A 24151-nucleotide genomic window follows, 5' to 3' on the forward strand; every position below is an offset into this window, starting at 1 on the left:
TGTTTTTTTTTTTTGTGCTTAAGTAGCTCTATGAAATTGGCTCCAGTTGATATTATTTCCACAGTGTTCGGAAATAAATTGCGTCCATGTACCTGTAATGTACACGTATTCTTAAATATCGCATTATACAGTGAGGTCTCTGTGCACTTGAGAGTCAACAGGTACAAGTATAGTCTGCTAACATGGCTAAATCGTTTCATATTTGGGCAGTTTTGATGTGGTACATGTACATGGCAAAACATTGTAATACCGGTAAATGTATTGAGAAATAAGGTTTAAACAGGCAGTGAAAACTGTTGGGGGAGGGCAGGAGAAAAACCCATGCGGACATGGGAGCCTTATACAGTACCAGTGCATACATGTGCATGACCAAATCTGGACATGTACATGTACCGGATACATGTACTGGAACGTACATGTACTGGTACATACATACCGGTATGTACTAGTGGTGACTGTAATCATGGATTGACCTTGCTTACATGTACATGTATATGTACAAGTCAGCCATATTGAATTGAAACACTCTATTTTGGGAACCTAAGAAAAAATATGGTACCTGTGTTGTGAAATTACATGTACACAGCATATTGATTATTGGTTGTTACACTGTACCGTAGTTAATGATTTGCAATCTGTAAACGGTAACCTGACAGCATGCGGCGGGATGGTCTGTGTGCTTTGGCTGTGGGTACCATCTAGATCCTGTTCATTTACAATGTACAGTCATGACAGTATATACATGTATGTACATGTACATGTACATCATGCCCTATCAGTCACTGCATGCACTTGAATGAGAACAGTGCCAATTTTTTTGCAACGCTACTGCCCTCTTGTGATGGCGAGGGAGCGTGAAAGTTGCTATTGCCACACAGGATTTTCTTGTACATGTAAATATTATGATCAAATTTTTTTTTTTTTGGATAAAAACAGCGTTGCATGTATTAAGTGTAAATAGGTGTTGTAAATAAAAGATAGACAGTTGTCGTTCTGACTTTCTACTTGGTAAGAGTAAGAACTGTGTCCAGCCTCCAGGAGTAAATCACTGTGTAAATCCATGTGATCGTCCCTTTAATTTGTAATGTCTGACAGACAAACTCGCCACAGTATTAAAGCAATTAATAAGAGCTGATTACGGTAAGAACGAGCATATTTCACATGCACTGTGCACGTACTAGTACATGTACATATGTACATGTACTTGCACTGACTCACTTAAAGTGGGGTACCCGGTACATGACATGTGCATGTAATACCAACACAAGCACTTGTGAATACTGTACTAAAAGTACTTACATGTACTGTGTTATAGTACCTGTCCTTGGGAGTGGTACATGTACATACATGTACAGTATATAAATGTAATTGTGGCCCACATGATACAAGAGCATGCTTGAACTGCTGTTTCATGGTATGGGTAGCACACTGCCACTAGTTTACTGTAATTGGCACCTGAAAGTGGAGACTAATAATATTGAGTGTTTGGCCACAGGAATCAACATCTTTTTTCCCCTCCTATTGTTCTCAAGTCCAGCCATGCATTGAGCTACTTATAGTTTAGTACCAGTTTGTAAACAGGTGGTCACACCATTAGGCATGTTAGGGCTGTTCAGTATTCCAGAGATCTCCTGGATCTATGTAAATTGCATGCATTGTGTGTGCTTGCTGATGTAGACTGATTTGATTTGATGCGCCCACATTTGTACTTCCCTTGTTGACCATCTGCACAGAATCTGGATTTCACTGTGGACTCAGTCTACATGGTCTAATGCACAGTATACATACAGTGTATACATGCTGTACAATGTTTATTGTTCATTATTAATACATTTATACATGTACATGTATGTACCTCAAATTAGCCAAAATGCTTGTACTGTACTTGTATCCCCCCCTCCCTGGTGGATTTTGGCTCATGAGATAAAGAAACTCTGTTGGAAGATTCAGGACTGCATTATACAGTACATGTACATGTATACACGTACCTGCATAGTACCTGTAGGTCAAACCAACGCTTTAAATAGCACCTAAATCAGTCGCAAATGTGACCAAAATTTTGCTCATGCGATCATATTTTCACCATCCAGTCGCCAATTGCCACGTACAAGTGTATTTGAACAATTTTGAGTATGCTTAAAAGCAATGACTATGTACTCAAAGTTCGTTCCAGAAAAGTAGAAATGGCAGGGCAAGTCACACCAAGTGCGCGTGCTGTACATATACAAGTACCATACTTAACATGTATATGTGTCGCGATCACGCGCATGGTTTGTTTGGTTCCCAATCTAAACATACGTTGTTGATGCACTGTATACGGACACCAGGGCCATTCTACAAACCACGGCATAGCAGGGGCTCCATTTTTTGCTGTTTTTTGCTGCAATGTAAATGAAACCCGAAACGGAGCTCATGCCGGAATTAAAGGGGGCCGCTGTGATTTTGAGTGTCAGAAATAGCACAATTCATGCAGCAGGGTGTCCTACGACACTGAAACTACGGACGTCATAACGTCCGTGGCTGAACCGTTGGCAAAAACCCTGATTTCGTGGATTCACCTCATTGGCCTTTGTATGCAAGTTGTGTGGTGGACGTATGCCGCGCCAAGTCATGATTCTTCGGCATGGATGGACAATGTAAACACAGGGTATTTATACTACATGTGTGTACGTACGTTCATGAATATTCAGCACACGTGATTACTAAATTTTCATAAAAGTGCTGGCGCCTAGATTTTCCCCATTGGTAGCCACTGGCTCCCAAAGTATTTGGTAGCCAGTGGCTACCAAATACTGTTTTTCTGTTCAAAGGGTTGGGTTGAACCTTGCTTCAAGATTAAATGTACTGTGTGTGTAAGCATACATGTATGTACATGTACATGTAGAGGTTATTGTATACCGGTACATGAACAAATGGGCTTGGTGTGTGATTTCTATAATCTGATAAAAAAACGTTTTTGGCCACTTGTTATTTACAAATTATTGGCTGTGATAGATATCTACTGGTACTAGGTTGCTTGCAAGAAATAAACAATAAAAAGTTAGGGCCAGTACATTTTTTTTTACACATTTTATGAGTAAAAATTTTCCGCAACCACGACATAACCGGTATGTACCGGGACACTGTAGATTGTTTGTGTCCTAATGAAAACAAAAAATACTATGCAATACTACATGTACTATGTAAACAGCATAAACCACACACGTGCTCCTGTGCAGAAAAGGTGACAGAAGCGCACTATGAAGACATAATGTAGTGGTACAGCACCGTACATCACATACCGGTGCTGCGTGTAAACCACATATTGGTACCGGTACATAAACGTGTGCATGTACAAATGTATATACATGTACAGTATGTACTGGTACATGTATGTACATGTAAATGTACCCTTGTGGAGAATGCAGGATGTACATGTAAAGTATATGTACCATACCTTCAAACTGAAAACAAGCGTAAAATACTTATCAAAATCAATTTTTCATACATGTGCATTTCACATCCTAGATTTCATATAAAGAATATACTGTACAGGTACACCAACATGCTCATGTATGGTACAGATCTACATGTACATGTACATCACGTGCCTCTAACCTGTATAAACCAGTACTTTTCAACCTCTACCTGGAAACACATGGAGTTTTACTGATATTGACATAATCTCATGTGATGTTGAAAGTACATGTACACGTATGTGATCTTTCATTTGTCTACACACACATCTGTCTTGGTATAATGCGGTGGACAAACATTCCTTGTGTCATTTTAGGGATTTTAATTTCCTTGTATGTGTACGGTACCTGGGGCCAATTTCATAGAGCTGCTTAAGCACAAAATTTGCTTAAGCGTGAAAAAACCTTACTTGATAAATCAGGTAACCAGCCAAAACTCCTTGTGATGTGTATTGTTTAGGGATTGTATTTAGCTATTTTTTGGTTTGCATGACAATCAGATAGAGTTTGAGCTGGTAACCTTTGTTTATTAAGCAAAGTTTTTTCCCCGCTTAAGCAAATTTTATGCTTAAACAGCTCTATGAAATAAGCCATTTGCGAGTTAAATTTGAATAAAATCTGGTACACTGAGTTCTTTAAATTCACGAAAACATAACAACTTGAATTCTCCATACTAAAACCACTGTTGCTGTACCTTGTGAGTCGAGGCAAGCTTTTGCTTGGTTATGAAAGAGACGCCTTGCAACAATACACTTTTCTCAATGGATAAGAACGGCACAGAGGAGCCAGTCCATTCCAGAGATGGTGGTCACTATGCAAAAGCTTGCCCGGAATCACGAGGTATAGCAACAGTGTCTTTAGTCTGGGGAATTCAAATTGTTATGATTCTGTGCAATCAGATAACACAGTGTACCAGATTTTATTCAAATTTAACTTGCAAGTGGCTTTTTGGCCCCAGATACATGTACACAGGTTCAGTATCAGCACTAGTGCAAAACAAAAATTATGGAAGCCACATCAAGTGATGCTTTGTCTTTTTCCTTTTGTCTTTTCCCCTTTGTCTTTTCTCTTTGTCTTTGTCCATTATGTGCCAAATGCAGCCAGGATGGCAAGGGTTTCCAGCTCATCTCGCCCAAGCCCCGAAACCTGCCCCACCAGCGCTGGACTTGGGCTGACAAGCTGCGCATCAACAGCGCCATCTGGAGGTGCTGGCACATTCAGTGTGAGTCTTTATTCTCAACCCCATTTTATAGTGTACATATTCAGTCAGAAAGAAATCTGTGTAGAGTGAGAAGTGCTACATTTTTAAAATGGGTGATGTTTTTGAGCTAAATTTAACTGTTAAAGTTCATAAATATTCAAGACTGTGTAGCAATTCCTATTGGTCGTAAATCTTATAATTCATTCACTTTGTTCCTTCATTCCTCAGTTGTCAAAGGAAAAAAGCCGATGGGCTGTCACTTTGATTCACGCCTTCCTGAATCCAGACCAACGCTACAGGTGAGATCATAGTTTGTTGGTTCCAGCTCAGGCTCCATACCTTCACGCTGCTCATATCTTAACTTCCAATTAATTGTTTTACAATTCCCAACCTCCTGCTGAGAGCAGTCCAAATTCAGTTTCAGCCAAACAGAGCATGGGGTTTTGAGAGATTTTGGAGGAGTGAGAGGAATGCAGGGGATTTCCCTAGTGCACATGGGAAAGTTGCACATCGGAGGATGTAGGAATTAAAATGTACATGTAGTATTGTATACGTGCATGTCAGCATGTATTTTTATAATGCTTGAGATGTACACATTTCATCACCAACCAGGCAGCCTCATTCCACCAAGATGGTGGGTATTGGACATGGAGCGATGATGAGCTCATCTGCAAACCACCCATACACCACCTTTACACACATGTATTTGACTTAACACCTTTTTCGTCCAGTGTGTTGTACAATTTCTCTTTCGTTCCAGGCTGATGCGATCCAGAGTGGCCGGGGCACAATCGGCAGCATCCAATACAACCAATCACAGGTGGGCTCTGTCGTCCGTGATTATCGACGATGGCGCCTCTATCACATGGACACCAGCAAGGTGAGTCCTACTCTGACCTCGGAAAATTTTGTTGGTAGCTGTGGCCAGTCGAGTGGCCCTGCCTGTATTGAAAGCCAAACCCGTACCATAATATGCAGAGTGAAATTTACATTCTTGTTTTACACGTGTAACATCAACATGAATGTTCCTGGCTCAAATCAGCTGAATTTCAGTTCTCGTTTTGCTGTTATACTACCCACTTTCACAGCACATGTGAATTCAATATTTAAAGCGCGTAAAATGGAAGCAGTTTGCAGCAGAAGTGTTCATGTGCAAAGAGTCGTGTGTCCCATCCCTATAAAACCCAAAGTGTTAGAGGAAAAGCGTGATAGAATTGAATACCTAATTCACTTTTAAGGAAGAACAGGTGCTGTTGAGCAGGACATATTTTCTAAGATGTTACACTGTAGTATCTGGAATAGTTAATGGTTTGACAGTTGAGTTTGGCTCAAGCTTTGCCGTTGTTGCACTGCTTGGTTTTGGCAGATTTTGAAAGTGTTCGAACAAAACCCTCTTTTCAGTAGGTATTTGTTCTTTGGCTCTGTCCCCCTGTAGCCTGGGACGAACCCCTCCCAAGTCGAACCAGTCGAGAACCCAGAAGAAAATGCATTCAAACTGGACACGCCCCACCCACCCCTCTCCCCCATGGCCGCCCGCACCCTCCTCAACGATGACCTCTCAAAGGACTTCTCCGACACGCTCTTCATCAGCAAGAAGAAACATTTCACGGTTCTGCATCCCAAGAAAATCGGTGTGTGAGAGCAGCGTCTTTAATGGCTAATCCATGGTGTACATTCTATCATAATTCTAGTGAAAATTGGAGGGTTGGGGACTGTTGCATCAACTTTAAATGGCTCAGCAGTTAATGCCAAATTAACTATTTGATACCATCAATAGAAGCTGTAGTTAGTGCAGATTCCATCATACATCCATGCAGGGATGGATACTTTGGATTTGTGCACATTCAAATGAAAATTGGATTCGTGAATTCTATGCCGTTAGCGTGCATAGGACAGCACACCCAGTGCATTTCATTTCTAGTATCTCGAAAGCCTTTTTTTACCAGACCTCATTTCAACATGTACAGTTTTGTTTTGGACATCACCATTTTTTGCTCAGTAAAATGATTATCTTTGCTTATCTTTGCAGCCCGTCATGTCTACAATGCTGACATCTTTCAGCCAGGGCTGATGCAGCTTGAACCAGACTTTGGCGACGACTTCATGGACACGTTAGACTCCATTCAGGGTCAGAAAGAAATTGCTCAGTCTAATTCAAGTTCATTTTGAAACTTAAGAGGAAATCTACCCATTGTACTCCTGCTGACAATCTTTGAAGAAACTTGTTGGTTCTGTAATGCATCGTGCCGCCATGATACAAATTTTAAGTTCCCTGGATGTATTTACAGCACTTACATTGAGTTTGCAACTCCATTTCTAGAAAGGTATTATGTCAGAACAACCTGGTTGTTCTTTGTATAGTGTTAGTACCAATTTTTCATTGTAATTTGGAGCTAAAGCTGTACTGCTTAAGCTGACTTTTCTGTCTGTCCCTCCCCCCAGATACATTGTGTAAGACGCCCACCAAGGTAGACCTCCGTAGCCTGATTGAGTTCAACGAGGACTTGCTTGGTACAGAAAGCATAAGCGCCTTTAGTGATTCACTCCTTGGCCCGCTCACGGTGAGTCGGTGCTCATATACAGAAGTGGACCCACCACATCATTTGAAAAATGAAAACAAAATCTCATTTTCAAATGAAGGTGGGTGCTAAATGCCCTTTGTAATGAAGTGCATAAACGGTCAGGAATTCCAGGGATGACAAATACTGATGGCCTGTATGCTGTTCTCTTCCTTAATTCTATTTTCGCTGCTGGGGATTGAAGGATGTTTATTTAAAGTCACAAAGTTAGTGATCACGCCTTCATTTGCAAGTTGTGAGAGGAGAACTGATTTCCATTGTACTATTTTGTTTCCAAACTTAACTGACTTCAAAAAGGCAATGTGTAGGCCCTCAAAGGATGCAAAATTGAACATGTAGTCGGCATTGCTAAATTGTGTAGCATTCGTTCGATTCAATTCCTCAAACCACTAAAATCACATAATTCCCTGTCAAGACGGTGAGTGGGATTAGTTTTCACCCTTGTCCTATATTGGTTGCTGTCCCTGTTCATCGTGGGGTTTTTTTGGACCAGCTGCAAATTCCTAGAAAAACCTCGCTCTCATGTTGTGTTAGCAGCCAGATCCTGCAGATTGAGTTGGAGAGCCCGTTTTCTCTAATTTGGTTTCAGGTTACATTTTAAAGAGAAAACCAAGCTCTTTATTTTGACGTATCACTTAATTTTGGCATGCTGTTAAAAACAGGTGGTGGTTCCTTATTTATTTACAATGTGCAAGATATTTTTAATGGCCTTTGAAAAAGTGGGTCTGGCGACTTAGCACTCTCTTCAATAGGTTAGATCACATTTACAAGGATTACAATTACTTTTTGGCTGGTCAGACCGTGAGTGAGGAAACCACCGAAGCCCAGCAGGATCCAGTGCCAGCCTCCGTCGTATCAGCCCCTTACCTGGTCACTGTCAGCCCCAGGCCAGCCAGCGTGGCCCGCAATCTCTCCTTCCCGTCTTCCCCAGCTGCCCCCATCAGCTCGTCTGCCCAGCTCTGGGATCAGGCCAACTTCCCCATGCCCACCTCTGCACCAGCCTCCACCACCCTCAAGCAGTTTTCAGCCAGCGCTTTTGCCCCGCAGTCGACGTCCTCTGCATCCTCGGCCATGACCTCTGGGGCTGGGCTTGGTCAGATGCCGCCGATCTTTGAGGTGTCGGGTGCAGGCACTGGCAGCGGAGGGATGGCCATGCAAGTGGACGTGGTCCCGTCACTGGGGCAGCAGAATAGCTCTGTCACCTTTTCCCAGTCACAAGTAAGTTGAAGAAAAAACACAAGAGAAACAGTCTTACATGTATTTAGGAAAGAGAATATGAGTGCTATTTAGTAGGGCTGTAACGATTCGCCGATGCATCAATAATCGCGATTCTAAAATGTCATGATGCGGCATCGCAATACAAAAACGTGAATCGCGATTTTTGGGGGGAGGGGGAATTATGATAAAATGGGCAGTGAGTTGAAAATAAAGTTAGGGCAAATAGAAATTTAAAATAATTAGCTTTATATTTTTAATATCACCTGTACTGATTACTCTTGCAAGAAATGGTTTGCATGGGTTTAGCATCACGGACAGCTCGCCCCACGTACATGACGTAGGCCTACCTGGCAATAGAACACAAAAGTGACAGTCGCGCATGCATCGTGCCACCAAACCTTCACACCGATCTGGGTATCATGAGGAAATTTGATGAATATCAGACTTCATCCTTTCATTTGTCAAACCACACCAGTTTATCAGGTTTAGACAGGTTTTTTCTTCCTTGCGTAAGTGCTGTTTTTTTCTACGCGATGCTATACGATCCTTGCTTCAAACACCAAACAGTACTAGAGCTCTGTAATGCACATGAGTGAATTTACATGCATATGCACATGTACAGTACCGTCACGTGCCTACAGTGATCTAGTGTGGCTGGGCTCAAAGCGCAAGCCTTGTGTATAAACAAACACCATCCTGGGACCATCCAGTCATTGTGTTGTGATTGGCTCTCAATGGAACTTCAATATTTATACTTGTGTCAGTGGTACTCATTACAGCTGTTCGCGTGTGAGAATAAGTAGTGACTGAAAATCTCCACTGTTAGTACATTTTTGCTTTCGTCGACAGAGGGTTTCTTGACAACTGGCATGGGATGCATGTCATGCATCATCGTGCAGGTTTTGTACGTACTTTCAAACATTTTTGGATATTAACTTATCGAAATGTCAGTGCAACACAAATACATAATTGTCTGCAGAGGCTCTGACTTGGATACAATCTTTGACAAGGGCGATCCTCAAGTTAAAAATCCAAAGAAAACACAGTGCTGGAATACACCGCAGACCATCAAAATCACTTTGTAATTAAAATTAAAAAGATCCTCCACCCTAAACGTTTTGACCCCAAAACTTTAGAAGCAAAAAAAAGTGACTACCCACCTACAGTACCCAACTTATTTTTTTCAATGTAATAGGAAGCATAGATGTTATTTTGTTTGGCCTAATGTTAATAAACGTGAAACACTTCAAGAGAAATAAATGCAGTTTTGTGTTTAATTTTGTGACTCACCTTGCAGAAGCTTCTTGTCCTCATCACCTTTAAGCTTTCCATTGGTAATCTACCATTGGTAAGTTACCATTGGTAAGTTACCATTGGTAAGCTACCATTGGTAAGTTACCATTGGTAAGTTACCATTGGTAAGCTACCATTGGTAATTTACCATTGGTAAGCTACATGTACCATTGGTAAGTTACCATTGGTAAGCTACCATTGGTAATGTACTATTGGTAATATACCATTGGTAAGTTACCATTGGTAATCTACCATTGGTAAGCTACCATTGGTAAGTTACCATTGGTAAGCTACCATTGGTAAGCTACCATTGGTAAGTTACCATTGGTAAGTTACCATTGGTAAGCTACCATTGGTAATTTACCATTGGTAAGCTACATGTACCATTGGTAAGTTGCCATTGGTAAGCTACCATTGGTAATGTACCATTGGTAATGTACCATTGGTAAGTTTTCATTGGTAATCTACCATTGGTAAGCTACCATTGATAAGCTATTACTGGTAAGTTACCAATGGTAGATTACCATTGGTAATCTACCTTTGGTAATCTACCATTGGTAAGTTACCATCGGTAAGCTACCATAGAGGGATCATGCTTTTAGCGTCGATCTGTGTACTTCCACGTTTGAAAACGAGGCTGTATGTGTCAGCTTCAATTATTAATTCGATCAGACGATTGAAAGTAAGGAGTCAAGACACAAAATACGCAAAGGTATGTTAAATTCAGACTTTTCAGGCTGCAATGTTTGTAGAAGAGTCTTTCAGGATGAATTGACACGTGGAATCAAAAGAGAAAATAATGGCAATCTAACGCGAATTAACGTACCTGCGATGGTCGTTTATCTTGTGCAGTGGGCGTGGCACTACACTTACAAACCGGATACTGCATGTACTGTGTCGACTCCGCGGGCGCGTGCGATGAAGTTCAACACAGACAGCCTCGGTTTCGATGCCGATGTGCGCAGACAGCACTAATGTGAAATCCATCATTGGTAGGCTACCATTGGTAAGCTACCATTGGTAAGCTACCATTGGTAAGTTACCATTGGTAATCTACCATTGGTAAGTTACCATTGGTAAGCTACCATTGGTAAGTTACCGTTGGTAAGCTACCGTTGGTAAGTTACTATTGGTAAGTAACTTACCAAACTGGTGAATTGTTTTAAACTGGCTTTCGTCTTATTGGCTTCTTTGTTTTTACGATACATATCATGATACGTATCGTATCGCAACCCAAGTATCACGATACGTATCATATTGTGAAAATGTGGTATCGTCACACCCCCTACTATTTAGTGAGGTTTGATCAATTATTCGGGCTACAAATTCACATGAGAGAACATTGCAACATGAAGAAGGTTCACTGCAAACATTTTGTGACAGCAAATGTCCTGCATTTTTTGCATTCACCTGAAGTGTTAACCGAGGTCTAAGTTGCTGCCGTTTCCCTGATGTGAATTTGGTCATACGGCATCATTTCAATTTGGATAGGAAACTGGGGCAAATGCTTTGACTTACCTGGGGTCTCAGGACTACAGTAGTTAGATCCTTTCTGTTTGTATTTGTTCATTTTGTGTAAAACCCCAATTTTTTCCCTTTTTATCTGTGAACATTTAAGAATACCGGTATGTTAAGAATAAGCTCCTTAGCTAAGAGACAAAATGCTTGTGGAAAATTTAAATAAAGATGTGCGTACTCATGTATGAATGCATGTGTGTATTCCACAGGTATTTTCCACTGCCATACCCAAGCAGGAGCCATACAGTCCGTCTATGGCCACAAGCCCTCAGTCCATAAACACAGGAATGGACATCAGCGATGCTCTTGAAATAATAGCTGCCCAGTTCCAACAACAGCAGCAGCAGCAACAACAGAAGGAGTGGCAACAGCAGCAGTTGCAATCCAGCAAGCAGCAGGTGTCCACTCCGAGCCTGCAACCTGCGCCCCAGAAATTGGCAGTCAGTGGGAGCCAGACCAGCTGGTCTGGTGTGACCACAGAGGGAAAGCTGCCCATCTCACCCACCAGCAACTACACCACGCAGGTGGAGCCTAACTGGCCCAATTCCAACCTGCCCCAGGCCCTGCCCTCCACGGGAATGAACTGGTCCCTGGCTGGGGGTATGTCAGCTGCCTCTGTCATGATGGGTGGATTTCCTCAGGGTATCATGTCCCAGGGGGGCCTCTCCAGCTCTAACATGGCGTTCATCCAGAATGCCGGTGGTTTCCCTGCAGGGATGATCCCAGACACCATGGCACCCATGGACCAGAACATCATTCTGGGTGCAGCGTATTCCCAGCAGAACAATACTAAACAATCACTGGGTCTTTTAGAATCAAGCCATGGTCTCGGAGGCCATGGAACTCCAGGTCATACAACACCAGGTCATAAAACACCGGGTCACGTGACTCCAGGCCATGTGACACCAGGCCATGTGACTCCAGGTCATGTGACGCCAGGCCACAAAACACCGGGGCACGTGACTCCAGGCCATAAGACACCAGGCCATGTGACGCCAGGCCAAGTCACTCCAGGTTATGTGACACCAGGCCATGTGACACCTGGCCACGTGACTCCGGGTCATGTAACCCCAGGCCATGTGACACCTGGCCACGTGACTCCAGGCCATGTGACCCCCGGGCCACTGACACCGCAGATGGATGAAAGCATGGAGTTCGAAGAGTTTCCATTTCCATCTGCATCAAAGAACAGCAGCAGCACCTCGTCGTCGTATAAGGCCAAAAGAGGTTTGGGGATAAAGAACACACAAATTGGCATAAATGCATGATTGTGCCAGTGTTTCACTTTACTCACATGAATTGATTTTTTTTTTTTGTGTGTGTAACATTGAAAAGAAACGACCTCAAGCTATTAAGAGGATATGAATATTCATGTGAGTAGTTAAAGCAATCCAGTAATATTTGCACTTCAGGTCATATGTCCAAGTTCACGTAAACAGCACAAGCACAATATGATGCAAAAGTATTCGGGAATTACAGAGTGTAACCATTTAACCCTCCTGTAAACCGAGAGTCTCAGAGAATTTAAAATTGATCTTGAATGACTGTGTTCTTTTTGTTTCATCAGAGCGCTCCCATAGTCGGAAGAATTCCCATGATCGCAGTCCACGTGTTAGTCAGGTCAGCCCACGTGTTAGTCAGGTCGGGTTCTCTGACTCGGCCTCCTACACAACTTTCCTGGGGAAGGTATGTGCTGAGGGGCACCAGCTTGTCCTGGTTTCTCCCGTCGCAAAATGCCAACTGTAAAAATTAGATTTTCTGGATTCCGTTGTGAATTTGTGTTCCAGAAATTATTTGCAGTCTTTCGAGGCTGCTTTGAACACCGCTGTTGTTTTTCTCGCTGTAAGATTACCCACCATGAAGGGAACAATTTCTTAGTGGGAATCAGTAACTGAAGGTGTTTTCTAAAGTCACGTTTAAATTGTACAACGAAGATGTTTTGTTAAAAATTGCCAAGCCAATTCATTTTATGGAGTGTTCACCATCAGTAAAAATCATGTCACACCGTGAACGTCTTTTATGCTAATGTGCAAACATGATATACTATAAACATCTTTTTGTATTTTACCCTCTTTGGGTCAAAAGAATTTCAAGTTGGGTTTGTAGAATGATAAACTTCAAAATGATTTTATAAGTGTATTGTTTTCTTCACATCCTTTTACTGAATTTGAACTTCAAGAGAGAAAAACTTTTTTCCTTTTCTTAAAATGTAAATCTTTAAATAGGCGATAGGCAGTGTGTCGGTGAGTACAGATTGTGTCGGTTTTTTTCCCTTGTTTGTCTTTTTGGTGGAAATTTTAACCACAATGTCGTTCCCCCTTTCTCCCCCTCATACATTGTACATCTCCATAGTCTGAGGCAAAAGATCTTGGCATGCCTAGCCCATCAGAGATGTCTGTAAACCCCTTTCTCCCGTCATCTGGCCATCCGTCCAACGTGTCTAGTGAGTAAAAAAAAGAAAAAGAAAAGAGAGCCAAAAGCCAGATAGCAAACCCCAAAAGGCGACGGAGGAATAAAAATTGGAGATGGGTAGAGGAAGGCCTGGCCGGTTCACATCGTTCTCGGAGGGCATTGAATTCACTTGTTATATGCACAATTTGTTGAACCCCACACAAAAACCGTTCGCACGCTGCGTTCGGTGTGCGGCAAGTATAGCCGCGGCGTGATGTGTCCGCGCCGCGGTATTTTGCTTGTTTTTCCTCTTTGGTCCTCTGCCGTGATCTTTCTGCATTTTTGGAGTTGCCCGTGTTCATTTTATCACATGGTGTCAGGGCCAGCCGCAAAACTGCGGATTTTTCAAAGTGAATTTTTGATGGCATTCAAGCGAAGCACTCTGAGTTTGTACAGATAAAATCCAGGCCGTCCCTTCTCAAAAAAACTCTGAGCTGATCAAGGCAATCTGAACAGAGAGCTCACGGCAGAACACTGGATTGTCTTGTGTGTGTGACATTTCTGAAATAGGCCGTATGTCCTCCCATTACCATGATTACCCAAAGGATTTTCTTCTTTTCAGTGGTACAGCTCTGTATTCCCAACCCTGACATTTTTCCGTTATCTTTATTTACAGCTCCTTAACTCTGTACCTGTACTATAATGCTTCCATTTTTCTCCACAGGAAAATCACAAAACACTTCAAAAATAACCCAAAATATTTTTAACTCGCTCAAACCTAACGCACGGCAATTAATATCGTGAAATTTCTTTTGCAGATTATTGTCTTTCCTTTTCAGAGAATTATACAAACCAAAACTGTCTGTGTGTGACAAATGAAAAGAAAATTTTCATTTTTCCAACTGTCCAGCTCTCAATTTTGAACACTGAATACCTGCCCCCAATATCCCAAGCAAACGTAACATGCTGTAAATACTTGCCCCTCGTACTTTGAAAAGAGATTGCTGCTTTTTTAAGAAGAAAATGCTGGGACGACTATTTTACCAAGTGAAATGTTTAGATGTGACATATTTTCCTGCTTTTCAAACAGAGGTACAGTAAACTGTTGGTCATTGAAAATTGGCCGAGTTTCAAACTCAAACCTGAGATTTCTCAAGTTTTCAATTTCAAAGGAAGCAAGCAGCTCAACAGAAATAAATTGCCACTCCAGAGAAATTGTTCTCTCTTTCAGTTGTCCCAGTTTTTTTATCATCTTCATTGGTTTATTTTTGTTTGGGGTTTCTATTATTGTGTTTTTGATGAGGTATCGTCAAGTATTTTTTAAATAAGCGGATGACAGGAATTAAGCAATGTACAAAAACCTTGCAGTGGAACTTGGAATACTAAAAATGTCAGTTCTTGGCATTCTGCCAAGGTGTTCCTTTTCTTGTGAAAGTGTAAAACTGACCCTGCACAACCATGCCTGTGATGTGTACAAGTTCAGATGCATCTTCCTTCACAGAATGCAATGGGCCTGCTTTGAAATTTAAATAGAAGTTGTGTGGTGTCACTTTTTTATATTAACAACATCTTCATCATTTTCTTGCATTACAGCTGTCCTGTGCATTTTAACTGGATTTTAACATGTCTTTTTTCCTTTTGTTCTCCCTGACACTTTGTGCACTTGTGATCTTTCCTGACCTGCCCAAACCGTCTGACATTCCCACCATTCTGTGCCTCTGTCATCCCTTTTGTTGTGTGTCTGTCCATCTGTGTATCCAACCGGTGTTCCTACATCCCTGTCACGCGTGTCACCCCATCCCTACTCCCACATGACCATAGGTGCGGCTTCCTCCCCGGGCAGCGTGACAGAAGGCACTGAATTTGAGGTGAGTGTGGCCTTTCCAAACTTGCAAGAATCAAATGAAGTGTTTCTCTGCAGTATTCATCTGTGCTATTGCTCTTCGTTGTATCAAGGGACAGTTACAGTAGTAAAACGGAATCTTAAACCCCCCCTTTCCCTTTTTGGTGGCCCCATGCATTCCCGTCATACTGGCATTGTAACAGAGTTCCAAGTTTTCTCATTCCAGGCAATTCCCTCATTTTGTTCTCCCCACGTTTGCTATCAAAACTGGAGGGAAAAAACCTGTAGCAAGTGTACATGTAGGTCTCCTACCCTGCTGTAACTAACCTGTCTCATTTCTGTTGAAATGAGAGGCATGCGCTGGGTACTGCTGTCCCAATCCCTTCAGTAAACCCCTCTCCTTGACTTTTCAACTAGTCACACAGACAGCCAACAAATGTCTGACACCGACACCTGTCCATGACCAGCTTCTTCCGCACGCTTTGTGGGATTGGTGAGCTGCTGCTCGTCTGCATAATGGACAGGGCATTCGTCTGTTAGTCATGTGCTCAGTTTTTTTGTCCTCGGTTGCCGGCGCTTTCTTTGTGTGTGTGTCAAGTTTGCTACATGTACAGTGCATGGCCAGGAGTAATACACATAACCCATGAGTAGTGGCCGCAGCTAGTGACTTCCGCAGCAAGGTTCCCACAGTCATGGAAAAATCCTGTGGAAAAAGTTGTCAAGGGAAAAGTCACAGAACATTGGGGAGGAACAGGATGCCATGGTATCCTGTTGTCAGAGAGAAAGAAGTCAGGGAAAAGTCATGAAAACAAACATCAAAGTGTTATTTTTTTGATGGGCTGTAGGCTGCTTATGATGGGATAATGAAATAAGGATAATGGAATTATGATAAATTTACAGGCTATATCCCTGTCGGTCTACAGTGTGGCTGGGGCAGTCGTCCAATTCCTAATACGTGTACCAAACACTTTTTCTCTTCAAAATGGCGTTAAATGTCAAGGCATTGCCATATTTAAGTCCTGGAAAAGTCATGGAATTTGGTTTCCAAATTTCTGTGGGAACTCTGCATATCTTCTCGTATGGGTAGTGACTGCTGCCAGGGACGTCTCGTAGATACATGTATACATTATTTCTAGCCATAGTTGCATCTGTCCGACCTAGGCCCTCCCTCCTGTAAGCCAGATGTCACCCTGCGTAGGTCCCGCAAAAGATCCCTCACTGGTTAATCTGGTAGAGTTAATAGATGCTCACAGTTGGTCAGATTTCTCAACTGCCCATTTCTCTTGATAACCCCCCACCAGCTTTATGACTGGATTATGGACTGTCAGTCAAAGTCGGTGAGTTTAACAAATCTTCAAGCTTGCAAGCAACAACTCACCACTTTGCTCCTTTATTTTTGAAGCCATGGACATTTGCATTGTACATCTTTTTCGGCTGTGGAGTAGTCGTCGACAGCTTTCAAAGTGTGGTTTTTTGGTAGGTCATTTGCAGCTGCACTCTGTTGCACCACAGATGTGGAAAATTGGGATATTGAAATGAACTATCACTTGAACTGCGATCTGACACTGTAGCACATTGTTGCTGTCTCAACACCCATTGCTTGGGCTATATACACATACAAGTACTGTACATGTTACCTTACATCAGGCTCCTATCCATGAAAGTAGGGCTTCACATGATAAGCATGTGACAAACATCAACTTTCTGTGATTTTTTGTGGTGACAATCCACGAGTTGAAGTGCACCCCCAAGTGGCAAAAGAAAGACAGATGGTAGTAAGTTTTCCCAGCAGGTCCTTGCATGCATTCTGCGTGTTCGCAAAGACCATACATTAAAGAATAAATTCTTAATGCGTACTTGGTATGCTCCGCGTCAAACGCGCCATTCATCCCATTATAAACGTATACGCCTGCCTATGCGGCGAGTACTAAAAAAAAAGCCCTCTTTTGTTCCGCTCAGAGCGGATAGGAAATTATTTGATTATTTTGTGAGCAATGTACCCACTTTATGTGCACGTGTGTGTACATGTACATCATGCAGTCCCTATCGTGTAGATTGTCATACACACAGAGAGATCAGAGTGTTGTAACGCCTAATAGAAGAGCAGCATTCATGTCTGTCGTGAGAAGCCTGCTTCATAAACGTGCATACCCACAACATAATCAGCCAAGGAATAAACTTGCAACACCATAAAGATTTGGGATGCTGTTTCCCTCCCAATTTCAACATGGCCCTGACCTTATTGCTTCACCTGCTTTCAGTGAGCTTCATGCTTGTGCCAGCTTTTGGTTCAGGAGATGGACAGTTGTACCAGTGGGATGCTTAACCCATTAGTACGTGTTGTGCACTGTGTTATGCTGTATTCACTGGAGAATCCAGAAAAGCGTTTGGCACTACGGCAGTTTTGGATGGTACAGGGAAAAAATAGGCAAGGCGGTTTGGGGATGCATTTTGCATGGATTGTGCATACATCATTGCCAGACTGACGACTGATAATGCAGGGACTGATAACTCCAGGTACGTGTTTGGTATGTACCACTGGTCACCCTGGTGGTGGATGAAGCTTCCTGGGGGCGTTTCCTCATTATTAATCACCCCATGAGTACATCAAAATGGATGCCAAGGTTTAAACTTGAGTGTGTTTGCCTCTAGCCTTGACCCTGGTTGACTGAGCTGCACGTACAACCATCAGTGTACTCATCCTTATTGGTCGGCCACACAGCTACATGTACATTTTGCAGTTTGCACCATTGGCCCATAGACCATTTTCACTGTGACCTCAGTTGCTCCAGATTTTGCACATATACATGTATGTACATGTAAAGACCTTTTTACCGTGATGTTAGAAAGTTTGAGGCAATGGTCAAGAATGGGTTGAACATTGATGAAAAAGGGGCAGGTTATTTGGTTCAGCTGTTTCACAACTCAGACTTACTGTACATACGTGTATGTCTGAAGTCTGTTGATGGAATAGGAGGTTACATGTACCTCTCAAATCTAGACATTTTTGTAGTGTGTTTCACAACATGACTGCAAAGACTGTACCGTTTTCATCATCCTGTCTGTTCGGCAAGTTGCGTAAGACCAACATCTTTGAAGGAGCTGTTAAAAGGTCACATTCTTATGAAAGGATCAGCTGGGTTTCCTCGTGTCCAATTTGTAGAAGGGGAAAAAATACCCAAACTCTTTTGCTGTTTATTGCTATGCAGTTCCCAGCACCTCAAACCAAACGGAGAAAAACACCAGAGAACAATGGTGAAAAGGTACGTACACAACTTTCATCATCACCTTCACTTTATTTCCCACATGATACATATACACTGTATTGTGAAGACAATAGTCTGTATGGATGGAGACCCCTAGAAAGCATAGCTTGTCGAGTAGAGGTCCCTGGTTATTAATACATTATGTTAGATATAATAGAATATGAATAATCTTATGTTTTAATACACATAATAATATGGATCATAAAGACACCTTGATGTTATGGCACTGAGTAGCCTGATAAAAATCAAAATTTGATTTTGATATTCATGCATTTATTTGGACCAAAAAGCCATGCATTACAGTTTGGTTCTTGTCAGCAACTTTGATATCAGTTTTCAGGCAAAGGCCTGATTTTTTTTATTTAAAATGCTTAGCTAATTTTCATCCCTAACAAGGCTCTTCTTTATCTTGTTTTCAGACTGTGGTCAATAACCTGTCTGGCATCTTTGATTCTTGAAAACTTTATCACTTTTTATTTATATAAATGTATATGAACCATTGTCAGCCTTGGGGAGTATTTTGTGTTAACTATGTGAATTCATATGAAATGTCCCAAAGTGTTGTCTTCAGGAATTAAATTCCAAAAAGTATCGAATGGTTGTCCAACAAACCCTTGCATTTCTCCCCAGGAAACCCGCCGGCGATACAAACACCTTCAGTCCGAGCACAAGCGACGCTTCAACATCCAGTCAGGACTGGACGAGATCCAGAGGGTTGTCCCAAGCCTGCGGAATACCAGTGATTCCAGTAAAAGCAGTACAGCGACCATGCTGCAGAAAGGTGGAAACCTACAGACTTTAGAAACTACAGTTTAAAATCCGCACAAATACTGATATCAGGTTTTGCTGTCTCCAACATTTTGATGAATATTTTCAAGATGTAGTTTTGTGTTGGGGAGATATTAATTTATATAACAAGTTTTGCCCATACCCAATGTACGTATGATAAACATTGTTTGCTCAGTGCTTGTCTGAGAAGTTGTGAAAAAATTCACAAGCTTACTCGGGTGAGACTCGAACCCACGACCTGGTTACTAGTGCAGACGTCTTAACCATTCGACCACCGAGCTTGCCGGGGTCGGCTGGCCGGTCCGAGTCAGGTGAGGCAGCTGGTAAGCAGCGGGCAAGCTCGGTGGTTGAGTGGTTAAGAGGTGTGCACTATTAAGCAGGAGGTCGTGGGTTTGAGTCCCACCCGAGCAAGCTTGTGACTTTTTTCGCAAGCTCTCAGACAAGCACTGAGCATACAGTGTTTATCAGTATATACGTTGGGTAAGGGCAAAACCTGTTGCATGTTTATAAATTGTTGAATATTGTGAATATTTTGGAACTGTGCTTGGTACTGTGTAAAAACTTGCTCAAGTGCAATTGTAACCCAGTGCTATCTTAATGGAAAGCTTGTGATAGTTGTCTCTGCTGAGATGAGTGCACTTGCAAACATTGCGTGAGGCTTGACTTTTAGACCTGCAAAATAACAAGGTCATAGTCAAGTACTGCAGAAGTACTACAGGGGAACTCACAAGTGCTTCACAAATACTTTACATTCACATCACAAGAATGCCAGGCTCAGTTGATTGAGTTGAATCCACTATTCGTACAAGTATGAATCATACTAAGGCACCATTTCAAAATTCTTATCAGGTAGGTGTCAGACAGAACGGTCTGACCGACACATTAGTTATCAGTTTGCTATCAGGTTAAGTGCTCTCCAGAGGCCATTTCTAACCAATAAATGCCTTTACATTGTATTACTCCCAAGGCTATGTGGCTTCAGTGTAGCAACACCCCCTCCATTATTCACTCAACGCAAGTCACTGTTATGGGTAGGATGGCCCTGTCCTATAGTCAACCGATAAGAATTTTCAAATGATGCCTAAATACAATGCTGTGATATTTTTTACTCACTGTTCAATGAAGTACTCCTCTTCAACACAGCAGATTTGCTCCAGCACTGAAATGGAAGAGTCCCATCCTAGCTCTTGCATTAAAAATCACAGCATCCTCAATGGTGCCATGCACCCTACAGTAGCGCTTGGCCCTTGTAACTTAGCACTTTTTGCTGTTGTTTTCATAGCCCATGAGCACATAGTGACTCTGAAAGCAGAGTTGAAAGACCTGAGGGACACTACGGAGAAGCTGCGAGAGGAAATACAGGCACTCAACACTGAAATAGAGTAAGGAGGTCCCTCGTTCTGCCATGTTCAATTAGCGTAACTAAATGAAGCTGAAGAGTTGAACGTACATATTTTCTTTTACATGCAGAAGAAAAGGAACTATGACTTATTAGATGTGGCACATTATTTCCAGGAATTTTTGTGTAAACTTTCCTTAATCCTCAAATCATCCACTTTGAAACTTCCAAAAGGCGTCAAGCCCCACTTGAAGGTAAAAGTGGTGTTAGCTCTAAGCATCCCCAACCATGCAGAATTGTCTAAAATCCCTGAGAGAACAAGGAAAAGTTACATGCAGGGCTATGGCCACATTTCCATTGTTACGCACTTTTGGTCCATTCTGTATCTGCGTACGTCTCTGCATTTTTTCCTTCTGTACAATATCAGCGAGCACTCTCCTCCAGTTATGCATATAGAGAGGAGGCACATTGAGAACGTGTCTATGAGAGGGCGCCTTGAGGACGGCCAAGAAAAGACTTAGAGAAAAGATAGAAACGCATGTTCATGTTGCATTTAGTTTAACAAGTGGTGTTGTTTTTTTTTTCTTCTTGAAAGCTCATGCCAAGACGAGTTGCCAGATACCGGGGCACCAGTCACTGCCCAGAGTGACCGGCAGCTCTACCAAATGATGGAGACCTACACCCATCAGAAAGTGAAGCAGAACTGGACCTTCTGGATTGTATCCTTGGCATTGCTGTCCCTTTGCCCACTGGCTGCCTGATTTTGTTTGGTAGAGCTCACCTGGTCACATTAGTTTATCAGTAGAAATGGTGGGAATTGATAGGACCCTTTACCTTGGTGGTACCTCTATGGGGGACATGTGGCCTAGTTGGTAGGATTTCTAGCTTCCGATCATAGAGGTTGAGTCTTAGTAGTTGGTTACATATTACGAGCTTTGGCAAGGCACAAACTACCCAAGAGTAAACGGATAAGTGTGGGGTCAGAGATAGCTATTGTGTTTAGCTGTTAACACCTGATGTGGCAGCATCAGGCTGGTACATTGCATACTCCCTAGGGAGCGGAGATGGTCTCAGGAATCTCCAGGTGTTGTGAGCCCAGTTAGTGGGATAACCTTTCAATGGCAGCAATGTTGGACACTCTGTACCTTAAATAGGTCTCATATTCACACCTGTGCAGTCAACAGCGTTTGAATAGTCTGCCAAAAATTAATGCGCACCTCAAGTTTAAGCTTGCACGCAGCCTGTATGTGATTACAGGGAATACCTTAATCACAGTAAAGGTGTTTCCTCATGCGAATCTGTGTACATGTAAGAAGACCTTGTCTTCATTGCTTTCCATCTCATTCATGTTGAGGTTCATGGTAGCAAGATTTTTAAACATTGGAAAAAATTGGAACAGCTTGAGTAAACGTTTAAAATGTAGTAAATGTTTGTGTCAGACTTCCATAGAATTCTCACAGCATAGGGTAATGGTGCATAAGCTCTTCTTCCCCTGTCCTGCCCAAATTGCCCTACCTCTTGCTCCCTTTAGACAAATCCAAGGAAACGCCATTCCTGTGAGGTAATCACACTCACGCTCATGTAAACTTTAGTGTATGGGCACACTCTTTGGCAAGTCATGACACCCTGTTGGTCGGAGAGGAATGTAACAAGTGCATACCGCCTTTGTGTGAACAGGATGGCCTCACGGTAATGGCTTCTCGTTCTTTCTGCCAGATTTGTGTATACTAGGACCTTGGATAAATTTTACTCGGCCAGTGGGACAGGTATATTCGGCTCGCGAAAGGTACAGGTGTAATTAGCTCTCGGTCTTTTTTTTTTAGCCGGAGGTGTCAGAATATTTTCCTTCACTCGCTGATCTGTTCCCAGTTCAGCCTGATCATCCAGCCTTTGTTTGAGACGTACCTCGCTGCTGTAAGCTCGTCCCATGTCTCCGACTTTGACCAGACCGTACAGGACTGGACTGAAGGACACTGCAGATTAAAACCGCTCAGGAAATGTGAGTATGCTTTTGACTAGAATAACAAAAAATAAGAGCTGAAGAAAGCTGTGAACTCTGTAGAAATTGTAAATAGTATTGTGAAGGTTATTCAGCCACTGGGAGATGTATTGCAAGCAGGTTCATGTACTTCGTCAGGCTGACAGGTTTAGGCAAGCAATTTGTGATAAGCACATCATTATGCCATCTGCAAGTGATGCTGGCACACTCCATACTCCAAAAAAGTTAGGCTCATCATCATTCTCAAAGTCAAACGGGGCCTCGTGCACAGTCTACAATCTGTTCACTGCAGTTCATTCAACAACTTCCAATTTCTAATTGTTACCATGCCTTTTCATTTTGATCACACTCGGACCTGTACACCTTCACTTGTGATGTTGTGCCGGCCAGTTGACATGCTGGGTATATTGTGCACTGAAGAGCAGCATTTTTGATTGGCTTCATCCTCTGCTAATTGCTTGTCCAGTTATTGATAAAAAAGTTGACTGGTGTTAAGGGGTAACTGAACATTCTTATAACTCTTTCTTAATGTGCTTGGGTCACAATGTAGCAAGTGTTGGAAAGCTGTTAAAGCGGCATTAATAAAAACAACATTGCTTCATTCTTTGTGTGCTCAAGTTGTCCACATGCTGTTCTCACAATTGCACTTGTTTGTAACACGTATGGATTTTAATTGATTCTTACAACTTTGTGAAACTGTTCCAGGTACGCACTGTATTCCAACATTAACGTCTTAACAGGTTTCCCAGGCAATCTGGAAATCGGGGAAAACCTGGAAAATGACTTCCCCCTTTTTCCAGTCAGGGAAATGTCAGGGAATTTGAGAAAAGTCCCTCAAATCAGGAAATTTATTTGTCCAGTGACCAGACTTTCTCACCTCGTGTCCATTACCAAACAGCAAATCCTCTGGATGATTGCATGGCTCTGGTGACTTTGTAGTATAGCTCAGTGTACTTGTAGTAAATACCTCTTTGTCTCTGTATCAATATAGCTGTGGTGCACCTGTAACCTTGTAACCTGTAACATGAACCCCTATAGTGTACACTATCAGACTTTAAAGCCAAAATGATGATACTGGAATTTTTAACTTCTATGAGGGAAAAACCAGTGAATTTTGTTCCCATGAAATGCTGGGAACTCTGCTTAAAAGGTTTACGTTTTTGCTTGTACATGTAGCTTACACCCTATAATTATGTTGTCCGCATATTGTGTCTTCTGTACCTGAAGTACATCGTCTGTTGCCTGGTTATCTGGACCACG

General features: G+C 42.2%; 1 protein-coding gene across 2 annotated transcripts in view; it reads left to right on the forward strand.

Moving 5' to 3' along the window:
* Positions 1–24151, forward strand: part of LOC110985997 (uncharacterized) — a 33554-nt gene that overhangs the window by 6486 nt on the left and 2917 nt on the right. The window contains exons 2-18 of one of the 2 annotated variants that reach the window (XM_022247558.2): positions 4556–4677; positions 4885–4955; positions 5417–5536; positions 6092–6287; positions 6686–6784; positions 7099–7217; positions 8034–8453; positions 11474–12491; positions 12832–12950; positions 13617–13707; positions 15477–15523; positions 16800–16835; positions 18708–18761; positions 19395–19545; positions 20836–20935; positions 21488–21611; positions 22762–22891. In XM_022247558.2, the coding sequence (XP_022103250.2) occupies positions 4556–4677; positions 4885–4955; positions 5417–5536; positions 6092–6287; positions 6686–6784; positions 7099–7217; positions 8034–8453; positions 11474–12491; positions 12832–12950; positions 13617–13707; positions 15477–15523; positions 16800–16835; positions 18708–18761; positions 19395–19545; positions 20836–20935; positions 21488–21611; positions 22762–22891 (3017 nt within the window). The remainder of the gene's footprint in view (positions 1–4555; positions 4678–4884; positions 4956–5416; positions 5537–6091; positions 6288–6685; positions 6785–7098; positions 7218–8033; positions 8454–11473; positions 12492–12831; positions 12951–13616; positions 13708–15476; positions 15524–16799; positions 16836–18707; positions 18762–19394; positions 19546–20835; positions 20936–21487; positions 21612–22761; positions 22892–24151) is intronic. The other variant, XM_022247559.2, reaches the window with a different exon arrangement.

Source organism: Acanthaster planci, linkage group LG14, assembly GCF_054643075.1.
Source record: "Acanthaster planci isolate LZ-2023a linkage group LG14, COTS_SCS, whole genome shotgun sequence".
Classification (NCBI taxonomy): domain Eukaryota; kingdom Metazoa; phylum Echinodermata; class Asteroidea; order Valvatida; family Acanthasteridae; genus Acanthaster; species Acanthaster planci.